The sequence below is a fragment of the Podarcis cretensis genome (assembly GCF_951804945.1).
Source record: "Podarcis cretensis genome assembly, chromosome: 2".
NCBI classification, from domain to species: Eukaryota; Metazoa; Chordata; class Lepidosauria; order Squamata; family Lacertidae; genus Podarcis; species Podarcis cretensis.
The window spans coordinates 50,389,147-50,401,596 of NC_137171.1; the positions used below are offsets into that span (position 1 = coordinate 50,389,147).

The 12,450-nt window shown below is 40.8% G+C and overlaps 1 protein-coding gene across 3 annotated transcripts in view; it reads left to right on the forward strand.

Annotated features, from left to right (window-relative positions):
• The window catches only part of FBXO38 (F-box protein 38), a 34,338-nt gene extending 28,271 nt beyond the window's left edge, over positions 1-6,067 (forward strand). For all 3 annotated transcript variants that reach the window (XM_079964769.1, XM_079964770.1, XM_079964771.1), the window contains 5 exons: positions 960-1,126; positions 1,644-1,789; positions 3,443-3,546; positions 4,191-4,304; positions 5,425-6,067. In XM_079964769.1, coding sequence (XP_079820895.1) covers positions 960-1,126; positions 1,644-1,789; positions 3,443-3,546; positions 4,191-4,304; positions 5,425-5,603 — 710 coding nt within the window. In that variant the 3' untranslated portion in view covers positions 5,604-6,067. The remainder of the gene's footprint in view (positions 1-959; positions 1,127-1,643; positions 1,790-3,442; positions 3,547-4,190; positions 4,305-5,424) is intronic.
• Positions 6,068-12,450: the final 6,383 nt, after the last annotated feature.

The following is a 12,450-nucleotide window of genomic DNA, read 5'->3' on the forward strand; positions in this document are numbered from 1 at the left end:
GGAGATAGTTGGATACAACCCTATCCATTTCACCAGCTACAGAGCCACAGGTTTAAGGTCCTTGTATTAATGTATGAACAACTCTGGTCCAAGCTACCTCATGGATCACCTGAACCATTATATCTTAGCTCAGTCACTGAAATCATCTGCAGGAGCCTTGTTGATCATTCCCCGATTTGGTGAAGCTCATTTGACAACAAGAAGAAACTCTGCCTGTAGTGTCATTGACCTGGTATTGTGGCATACTCTGCCAACAGAGATTCAGCAGGTGCCTTCTGTGCCAATTTATAAATGCCTGCTGAAAACCTTTCTATTCCACCAGGCTTATGCAGGCAATTAAGAATACATCTTTCCACAATAGTGAGATTTCTGATTTTTACTTTTCGATAGGGTTTTTAGTGTATGGTTTTGTGTATGATTGTTGTAATCGTCTCTGATATTTTTAATGAATGTAATTTTAAAAAAAGAAAATAAATGCTTAAGTAATAACTGCTGTTAAGCTTTCACATTCCAGATAGGGTTATAATTTTGGGTAGGAGGAGTTGTCAGTGCTTCTAGATTCCTGGCAGCTTCATTTCCCAACTTAATGGGCTAAAGGGTGTTCTTTCTTTTCCTTTTTTCTGGGCCACCAGAATTTTTCTGTATAATGATAGAACAGGGAGGTGAAAAAGATAAGACAGCAGTGAAGACATAAGGCATGCTTAGATTAAAAAGTTAGTCATACTTCTCACTTTTATGCTTTTAGTTTTCATTTCCTAATTTTACACTAGGAAAGCAAATAAATGCAAATTAAGATTTTATTGTTGCTAAATGCATACAAATTGGCAGTAAGACAACACAGCCTTTCCAACATTTTGTAATGTGGTAGGTTGTCTGTGGCCATAGGCCATACCCTAAACCTAAATACCTACATACGTTATCTTACGGTCTTCACAATTTTCTTTTCCTGGAATATGTAGCCACCAGATGCCGCGTACTTAAGCACTTGAAGGTAGAAAACGCGCCAATTGTCAATCGATTTGACTATGCTCAGTGCAAGAAATTAAATATGGATCAGGTACTGGATCAGATACTGCGGATACCACCAGAGAGAAACCGGATCATTTACCTTCGTCCAATGCAGCAGGTATTCAGATGGATTTCATTTATTCAAAACTGTTTGTATTCCTCAACATCTGTGTCTTGTCCCCCCCCACCATTTTTTTTAAATGAGAAATTTGCATGTCTAAGTGAGTTGTATGCAGTGGTGCTGCATTATCAGAAAACAATTCTGCATCAGGTTTTTCTTAATTCTAACTACTCTGATAAGCTTCCAATGGCACCCCAATAAAGCTGCTCCTGAGGGTTAGAAACTACTTCAGAACCGAATGAGATAAGGTGCAGAAGTATTAGGGATAAATGAAAATCAGGTGCCCTGATGAGTCTGCTTTTTGTAAGTGTTGGCAGAGCTTTGTTGGAAAACATGTACAGAATCTCTTCATCATATACATGCTATTTTGTTCCTTGCAGCTTTCTCAAAAGAGAAGTATGGCATATTTTTTCAGGAAACTAGGAGTGATGATAGGACACAGCTTGTAGATTATGTTACTGTACTTTGTTCTTTTATTTTGGTTATATTCCATGTTTTACCTTTTTCTCCACAGGTTGACACACTGACTCTAGAACAGAAGATATTTAGTGGTCCCTACCCATACCACATCTGTGTAATTCATGAATTTAGTAACCCTCCAAATGTTCGTAACAAAGTGCGCATTCGCAGCTGGATGGACACAATAGCAAACATTAATCAGTAAGTCTCTCTCTGAATAGAACTGTAATGGATAAATATATATCTGTGAGTTAGAAAGGTCCTATGCTTCTCTCCCCCCACCACCCCAAGGATGTTGTTGGATTCCAATTTCCACCAGCCCCAGCCAACATAACCAACAGCCAGAGATTTATGGGAGTTTTATTCAAGCAAGAACTGCAGGTTCCCCTCCCCAGCTTAGTGTGATGTAGACATCAATCCTTTTCAGAATCGTTTAAAAGCTGATGGTGTTTTGAAACATTGGCGTATTCATTGTATTTTTCTTGTGTGAATGTAGTGATTCATCTTAAGTTTTATTCTGTCTAATCCTCATATCTATAAGGGGTCTTCCTTATGAGCCAGTGGAATGAGAGTAGGTTCAAGTCCAATAACTGTTGTCCTCATTATATTATCACAGCCTTGTAAGTTACTCCACACCCCCCCCCCCAAGGTACTAGCCTGTTTTTTACTCTTAGGAGGGCCTGCGTTTGGATGTACAGAACACGCCATCGCTCCTTTGTCTGCCTCTCTTATGAGTGAAAAGCAGGCATGGGAAACATTCTGAAGGCTATGAAGGCTAGAAATGAGTGATTCCTCCTTCCTCCACAGGCCCATTTGGGTTCTATCTCCATCACACAGAAAAGAGCTTCACCTACTGCATACCCAACACATAGAAACCAAGCATGCTAATGGCAAAGCACATATTGCTTTGTCCCTTCTCTGCTGTCTCCCTGTGTTTCTATGCTGGACATGTGGTGGGGGTGTCCTGCTCATCTAGCGTAGGAACCAAGCAGAGGAGTTAGAGAATGGCTTTTCCATTTGCCACTGGCTTACTATATTTCTTTGCTAGGTGTGCAGGAGGTTTGTCTGCTGAGTGTCTAACAAAGAAATACAGAATACTGGCAGCAGAAGGAAGGCACGCTCTGTCCTCTGCTACCAGTTCTTTTGCTTCTGTGCTGGGATAGTCAGGAAGGAGCATCACTTTCTGGGGCCGGCGGGAGATGAAGTGCTTCCACTAGCATCCTGCTTGGTTTCTCCACAGGGCAGTATTAATCTGTGTTCCCGCTTGCACCCCAGTGAGTAAAGTGTAACTAGCGAGAAGGACCAGAGGCTCAAGATTGTAGCAGAAGCAAATTAAATGGTTTATTGATCCAAAATGCTCAACATGGGAACAGTAGGGAATTAACATTGCAGGTCTGCAGTACAGAAATAACAAAACATGAATTCAGGCAGTATGAGAATCAGAGATAGGAACTTAATATGAACCAGCATATAATGGCATTGACAAAGCAATCAGTCAAAGCAATTTGAAAGGCATCCTAAGCCTATAACTCCTTGCAGCTCAGATTGATGTGTTTGTTTTTTCAAAACCCTTCTAAGTTTCCTGATCATTGAAAAACTCTGTGTTGCAGAGTAAAGTCCATAACCAACAATGCAGTGCTGAGGGTGCAGGGGAGGAGTTAATCTCTTTTTTGGTACCTCCCCCCCCCAACTGTGAAATTCCTGGTCACCTATGGTGACCAGCCAAGTGGTTAAAAACAAAACTGGATTATAACATCTCTTTCTCAGACAGAATTCCATGGTTCACATATTCCATATTTCTCAGATAGAATTCCATGCTTACTCATATTTGTTGTTCTTGTTTTCCCCCTCTAGAGAACTTATTAAATATGAGTTCTTCCCTGAAGCTACACGAACAGAAGATGACCTGAAAAAATATACAAAGTACCCCTGGGGGAGAGACATGTACACGTTAGAAGGTGAGCATTATGGAGACATTTACTGGTATATTCTGTTTCTCAAGAAAATACTTGTTTGAGTTCCAACAGATATCAGGGTAGTTGAAGTCTTCCATGCCATGACTATATTTATTTATTATTTTAAAATTTCTATTCCACCCTTCACGCAAGGATCACAGGGCAGTTTACAATATAAAAACACAAAATACATTACATCATAACGAACAAAAACTATGACATCCCCGATGCAGCTTAAAAGGCCATAGATTGTTAAATTAGCCAAAGGCCTTGAAGAAGAAGAATGCTTTTGCCTGGCACCTAAAGATATGTAACAATGCACCTGTCACTCAGACTCATACATAAGATGGATTGAGTAACTTTATCCAAACCTGCATTACACTCAAGTAGGATGCAAAATCAGCTCAGTCAGTGCTGTGAATCAAGTACCTAAATTGGCAGAACAGGTGTGTACAGAGGTGGCAGGCCCAGTGGGTGCACTCAATCTATCCACCTCAATGCACACATCTTACCACTGAACAAATACATGCACACACATTTTTCCATAGACTGGTCTCAAAGGCAGTTGTAGGTTGAACAGAGGGGATTACAGCTGATGAAGCAGCATGAAAATGTCCTTACTCTCTTTCCAATTGCCTTTGCCATAGGTGTTGTGGATGGTGCCCCGTACTCTATGATAACGGATTTCCCCTGGTTGAGGTCACTCAGAACAGCTGAGCCTAATGGCTATGCCAGATATGACTTTGAGGATGATGAAAAAAGTAAGTGAATGCAAATATCTATACTGATGTAGAACATTTGTGCTGCCCATGTGCTCAAAACATACCCAAAGCAGTGCCCACCTTTGACATTCAGTAAAGCTTCATTGAAATTAGTGGCTTTCTGAGAGAAGGCCTTGAGTTCCTCCTTATTCATTCAGATCTGGGAGTGAAGCTTTGCTCTGTATTCCAGCAAGTCAGCAGTTACATTCTGCTAGGGCTCAGGGCAGATTCTGGAATGCACTAAGGTATGAAAGGCAAGTTGTCAGCATCAGGTGAAGACAATTTTATTTAGAAGGATATTTCCTAACTGCTGAGTAAGCTAAGGTTATATACGGCAAAGGTGGGGAACCTTTTTCATATGGAGGGCCATATTTCTAGGCAACCTTCCATGGGCCACATACCAGTGGTGGGTGGGGCCAAAGTGGACGGAATAGTTAATGTAAATATTATCATTGTACAGTAGACTCGTTTTATACATACCGTTCCCTGTCCTCCATCCATGCAAACAAGAGTCAGTTAGAGCTCAAGGACACATTCCAGCTAGGCAGAAAACATGCAAGGAGGACTGACGAGGTTAGACGACCTCGAGATGCTTTCTAGTTCTATTGTTCTCCAATTCTGTGGCAAACAACACTAAAGCAATGAAGCTCAGTCATGAGAGAAAGCAGGTTAAAAAGTGTTGCAGGATGTGCTTGGGTGAAAAGAGAGGACAGTCACACATGCCCTGTTGACAGCAGTTGCTTCAAATGAGGGGAAAGTTTATGTTAAAGTCGATGTTGTGAACCAGGGTCACCAGCATGGTGTTCATGGCAGCAAGGTTCCCTCTCTCCCCTTCCCCACCGAAACTTGGCTTGAAAGAAGCACTCTGTTGTACCCAGCAGAAGAGGCTCTGGTGTCCACAATGCTTTTTCCAGTCTTCTCCAAAAGGATGGTGACCCCTGTGCACTATTAGGCTAAATGGAATAGCCATATATTTTTTTCCATTTCTTTGTATTGCTTACACTTCAGTTTGAATGTTTGATGCTTATGCCTGAGAAAATACTCCTTGCTTTTTAAAAGCAAGTATAAATTCCATGGTTAATTCCTTTTGCTTCTATTTTCTTTTTCTCTCTATTTTTAGCTACTATTTATGCTCCCCGAAGGAAAGGACAGCTGTCAGCTGACATCTGCATGGAAACCATAGGCGAAGAGATCTCTGAGCACCGTCAAATGAAGAAAGGTGTCTTCCAGAGGGTGGTAGCCATTTTCATCCATTACTGTGATGTCAATGGGGAGCCCGTAGAGGATGATTACATCTGACGGGATCAGGCTGCAGCCTTCTAGCCCTTCCTTCCTTTTGACTGGCGTCGCCGGCAAAGAAAGCAAGTGGATTCCTTCCACTTACCTTAGTGCACTGAGAGGTCTTGGAACTTGTGTGCTTCACAATTGCCCCAATGCCTACTGGGACAGAGTTTGTAGCAAATGTTGCATTGTACACTGAGGACTCTACGTAGAAAAAAAAAAATCCTGAAGTTGACTTTATTTCATATGTTTATATTAAGAAATGTAATTTAAAGTTCCATTTTAATGAAGGCAACTAATTATGGCAAGGGAGAAAAGTTTGAATTTTTTTTAGCTCATTTTATTCATAGCAGTATTTTTGGTTTGCCATGGGCAACTTTCCATATGCTACGTTTGCGAGTCACAGGATTCTTTTAATCTGTGCCTTTTTTTCCTCTTGAGTATCCTTAAGAATCCATTCTGAGTAAATCTGTTGAACAGTCTTTGAGTCGCATGCATTTTTCACTGGGAACTAAATCAGAGTCGCTAAGCCAGTTAAAGAGTGACAGAAGTGGGCAGGGCATGACCTATAGAAAATAGTCAGATTAAGCGCAGACACACAAACTGAGAACTTTATCTTATTTCAGAAAGTTTGTGGGCCAGAGTGCAAGATAAAGCAATGCATAAAAAAATGGTTTCTGTTGCAGTTTCCTCCTCTAGGATACACTGCCTTTCTAAAAAGATGCAAATACACTTGATAAAAAAATATTGGCTAAGTTTTGATTGTATAGAATGGCAAGAAAAGAGAGGGGACTCACCTTCCAATCCCATTGTTGATATGCTATTCTGTGAATAAAAAACTCAGAATATCGTAAACCCTGAAGATGGAAATTATAGAGCAGTGCATCATCTTTTGTCTCAGTAGCCTCGAGATACCAAATTATGTGAGCATTCTGGATATTTGCATAAATAAGATTGGCAGTTATGTGGAGTTATTTATTGACACAGGAAGGTTATATAATCAAGGTTGAAGTAAAAGATCCAGCCGCTTAGTAGTAATTGGATATGAACACATTTCCTGTTCAGCAAATGGCTGGAATCTAATCTTATTTCTTCTGTTTCGTGCATCTCCAGAGAGCTTATCTCCCTGCATTTTGCTGAAAGCTGTGTTTTGTGCATTAATTAATGTGTCTGAGTGAATGGATATGAAATGCAAGAGGAAAGGCCGTACAATCAAGGTTGTGTGTTCTTCGGAGGCACAGAATTCAGCACCCTGAAAATCTCCCACTTCCATGGATTTTATTTTCTTGGTGCATTCATTCATATTTAGAAGACCTTCACCCCACTGCAATTTTGAGAATGAGAAGCACCCATTCTCACATTACAACTTCCTAACAGGGCTTTGCAGAGCCACATCTTCAGCCCTGCTGCTTATGGCAACCACAGCAGAAGGTGTGGGGCAGGACAATTGGGCAGCAGTCATATTGCCCCAACTCCCTCCCTCAGTTTAAGGCTTTGCACTAGCTCCTAGCAGCGGAGATCACACCAGCAAATAGAAAGAGGGGTTGCATCCAATGGGAAATAGTAGAGCTGGATGGAGAGACAAAGTGGGATGCAGTCCATAAAATTAAGTAATTAAAAGAGTTAATGCAACAATATTAACCTCATTACATTTAAACAATAAAATTGGCCTTGGAGAATGGCTCCCATTGCCTGCAATACCAATTTGAACTTCAGGAACCATTATGAAAGGATATTTTCAAAGCTTATTTAAAGAAAATCATAGAGAGTGTTTGCCTAACTGCCAGGATAGAATTCCATCAGGAAGGAGCCATCACAAAGATGATTTGGTCCTTTTCATGGACGAAGCATCCAAATAGATTTTCCTGCTGGGCATCTCATTGGGTCCTCCAGTATAGAGCTGAACATATAGGTGAAGACAGTTCTGTTTAAGGCTTTGAAAGTAATCATCAAGTTCTAAAGATTTAGAACTTGAATAGCTACTGACTTTTGGTCTCTACTCTCCTGAGGACTCCCCCCACCCCGACGCAACTAGTGCGGGAGCTTTGAATCAAGAGTTCCATTAATTCAAATGAGCTGAGAAAGAGGATCAATTAGAGTGAATCAATTCTATTAGTTCCTAACTGTTGAGGATCTTTAATCTGCATATATTCTGCTACACATCTACTGGCAGATTAAATCACCCAGTTCGCAAGATTTGTGGGCCTGCATCCCTCAGCACACGTGAAACAGCTTTGCACATTTCTGATGGAATTTGTTGAGTCACTCCTAAAGCCAGCAGATTTCCTGTACTGTACAGTCCTGTTGGGCTGACATTGTGTTGAGGGATAAAGAACTAGATCAACCTATTTTACAAGTTCAGTGGAAATCAACTCTTAAAGCAAAAATATGTTCCAGACATTGTGAGGCTATACAACAGCAATTAGTTTTCCAGACCCATTGGGTGTTGATGAGACAACATGCAAAGGACATGGTGAGGATGTGTCTATTCAGATAACACTGGTCAACAACAAATTTGTTGTCTGCATTTTTTCAGTTGATTTAGGACGAATCTGATGTGCTGAATCCAAAAATCACATTGGTTTTGCTCAATCAGGTCAAGTTTTTGAGCTATGGCCACATGTTATTTTTTGACGTTTTTCTTCACATGTACGCTTATGTGGAGCATTTTAGAAGAAGTTGGTGGGGGTAAAATGCCATGTTGAATAATTGTTTTGATTGGAAATGATTATTTTAATGAAAAGAAGTATTCAGGTCCGATAGTTCTGGGTGATTATGTTGAAAAGGGATCAGTTTGAAGTCATAAAACCTCGAAATCTTCCATAAATTGGTGCGGCAAAGCATAAAGTTGCTTACCATGCTTATTTTGGTATTAAACTTGGTGACCAGGATAAAGCTAGGGTGCCACACATGGTGTGCAAGGCATGCACCAAGACTCTACGTGGGTGGACCAATGGCAAGAGGAGTCTGAACTTTGGAATTCCCATGGTTTGGAGGGAGCCGACAAACCATGTCACTAACTGCTACTTCTGCGCTGTTGATGTGACTGGGATCAACAGAAAGAACCGGAGCAGCCTCAAGTATCCTGATCTTCAATCAGCACGTTGTCCTGTAGCTCATTGTGATGAAATTCCAGTGTCTATCTTCGGAGAACTTCCTGACATTAGTGACGAAAATGCCTCCAGTGTTGAAGGACATGAAGAAGAAGAAGTGGTTCTTGAAGATGATGCTCCACATCCATTTTCCCAGAAGGAGTTGAATGATCTAGTTCGCAACCTCAGCTTGTCAAAGGACTCTGCCGAACTGTTGGCATCCAGATTGAAGGAAAAAACCTCCTCTCTGACAGTGCTCGCATCAGCTTCTTCCGCAACAGGCATCAAGAGTACCTCCATTTTTTCTCGGAAGAGAAGGACTTGGTGTACTGTGCAGATATTGCGCAGTTTCTGCTCAAGCTTGGAGTGCAACAGTATGAACCCAAAGATTGGCGACTGTTCATTGACAGCAGCAAGCGATCACTGAAATGTGTTCTGCTACACAACGGCAACCAGTTTGCCTCTATACCCCCTGGCTCACTCGACTACACTGAAGGAGAACTATGAAGCAGTGAAGTATGTGCTGGAGAAAATTGGTTATGATCAGCATAAGTGGTTTATTTGTGTTGACCTGAAGATGGTGAACTTTTTGTTGGGACAACAGTCTGGCTTCACCAAGTACCCATGTTTTCTGTGCATGTGGGATAGTAGGGACCGTGCTCAGCATTACACGAAGAAGGACTGGCTTGTGCGGGAGGAATTGGTGCCTTGCAAAGAAAGAAATGTCATCAACGATCCTCTGGTGGACAGAGAAAGAATACTCTTCCCACCGCTGCACATCAAGCTCGGTTTAATCAAGCAGTTCACCAAGGCTCTGGACAAGGATGGTGACTGCTTCACTTACTTGTGCCAGGCTTTTCCAGGATTGACCATGGAGAAGTTGAAAGCTGGCATCTTTGATGGTCCTCAGATCCGTCAGCTCATCAGAGATCCAGAGTTCGGAAACTCAATGAATGAAGTGAAACTGGAAGCGTGGAAGGCATTTGTTCTGGTAGTGAAGAACTTTCTGGGCAACAATAAGGCCAGAAACTACGCAGAACTTGTCAACAACATGCTGACTGCTTTCAGAAACCTGGGCTGCAACATGAGCGTCAAGATGCACTACCTATTTTCACATATGGACCGGTTTCCTGAGAACCTGGGTTCAATGAGTGACGAGCAGGGGGAGAGATTCCATCAGGACATGAAAGAGATGGAGACCAGGTATCAGGGTCGCTAAGACGCAGTCATGATGGCTGACTACTGTTGGACTCTGAAGAGAGACCTCCCTGCCACTGAGCATTCCTGGAGTTCCAAGAAACAGAAGTTCAAGCCCTGAAGTTTGAAAAATGGTGAAGCAACATGCAATTTACGTGTACTTACCTTTATCAATGCCCACCATTCAGTTTACAGTAATCGATGTTTGTATCAGGTAATCAATATATGTTGTTGGAAAAACATTTTTTTCTCTTAAAAACATATTTAGGATGATATGTGTTGACAAAAATCAGCTGATAATGCCACAAAAATGTAATCGATTTTGTCACAATATCTGATTTTTTTTTTTCAAATCCACATAGCACAAAAACCTGACCTGATGGAGAGAAACGGATGCCATTTCCTGATTCAGCAGTGCAAAAATACCCTAAATCAGTTGTAGAAATCTAGACAACGTTTAAAATTGTTAACGTTAAAAAATTGTTGCCCAGTGTAATCATTTGGTGTGCAACTGCTTGATGGTTTCTCAATTCTGGGCTGAGGGCTAAAATTAACTTAGAATTCAGAGTCAACATTTCTGCCAAAGAGGGTAGATTCTGGGGATGTGGTAGCTCTCACCTCCGGCTTTGATAGGCTGAACTGACTACAAGCTGACAAAAATTAAGGGCTAGAAATCTACACTCTTAACCACTGATTGCAGTGGATGGACACACTGACCATACTGAGAGAGACTAAAAATATGCGTACCTGAACACTTGGTACACATTTACAGTTATATTTAGACTGATGTCTCTCCAATCTTCACAGGAATTTCATGTTTATCTGCACAGCAATAAACAGATACAGATTTATTAGGTACTGTCCTTCTACCTTTTTATCTCTTCAAATGCAATGCTTCCCAGGTCTACCAGATTATGCCTATTGACATACCTATTGACACACTTAAGAACTCAAAAAGGTTAGTGAGAGAGAACTTACATTTTAAGAAGCCATGTTGATTCTCAGGGTCCTTAGCTCACTGGTAGATAGAAAGACAAAGGCCAGAGTTGAGAGTTGAGTGATGTGAGCTAGAAGCAGCTGGCTGGGAAGGCAGAGCGACAAAGTGATGCTTGATTTCTGTTTGAATTCAAGGCTGCAGCTATGGGAGAAGCGAGACCCTATTGGGGTGTTGTTGCTGCGATCCCCTCACTTGTAGGCTCAGATGGTATATATGTGTAAATAGAATAATAGAACTGCCTAGTTGGAAGGGACCTTGAGGGTCACCTATTTCTAGTCCAACAACCTGCAATGCAGGAATCAAGACCCAGACATTAAGAGTTGTGTGCTTTGCTAACTGAGCTGTCTACAAAGATACCACATTCTCTGCTGTACCTCGTTCCAAAGGAGATGCAAACCCTGGAAAAGTGCTGGAACCCCAGCAATTTTGCACCACTCGGGAGAGTGGGGGGTGGCATGCAGCAGTATTAATGTGTAAGTATATTTATGTATACCACAATGCATATAACACTATCTTTATGTGCTGGTTACTTTTGGAAACCTGGACTGTGCACGTGTATGCTATGTTTATAATAGTATACCTATAATAATACATACAATATGTGAAGATTGTATTTTTAGTGGAACTGGCAAAAACACACAAAAACCCACATTTCTGAGATCAAGGAGTGAGATATAAATTAGAAAACATCTGCAAATAAGTTTGATATCAAGCTTTGATGATGTCCATCCCTATTTTGGGAGTATAGCTTCTAAATATAACCCCCAATAGCTGAAGAAGATAATATATGAGCATTAGAGGTAACTAACTTGAACAGTTCCGAGGGTTATCTGCCTGCATAATCTATTCCCTTTCAAATTGTGAATGGAATTCAAGCCTCAGTAAACTAAGAATGCAGTCTGCTTGATTTACCCTTTAATCTTCTGTTTGTTTAAAACTTTTCATAAATATGTTGCGAGAGAGCAGAATCTTGCATTCCAACTACAACAGGGATATCTGCAAAACATTCCTGACGTGATTGAAAGTTTTATCATTACAGATCTCTCCCTGGTACATAACTTTATTAAAACTAATGGATCTCCAAGAATAAACATAAAGGGTTTCATATTTTTGTCCAGTTGCATAAGAAGTCTCAAAAGTAGCCAGAAACTCATCTTGGTATCCAGACAAAATAAATTATAAAAAAATCCAGCTGTCAGTGCACTGCCCTGTTCTACCACTAGATGTAGCTGCATTACAAAACTTAAATCACTTACCTGCATTGGTGTTTCGGTTTTAAAATATATAAAACTGAACAAAAATAACAGAATACTAAAGTTAGCTACAGGATCACATTTTTTTCCTGGAGCCGTACTAGAAAAACACTTTATTTTTATTTTGTTAAAGATGCTTGCCTGTAATGCTGTAATCCTGACCAATTTGCTCAGAAGTAAGTCCTATTGAATTGAGTGGACCTTATTGCTAGGTAAACAGGGTTAGGACTAATACCTTTAGTAAGAATGTAGCGTGTATATATATATCTAGGTTCTTTCAAATGCTTACTAGTAGGTTTGGGGGCGTTTTTTGTGTGTGCGTGCCT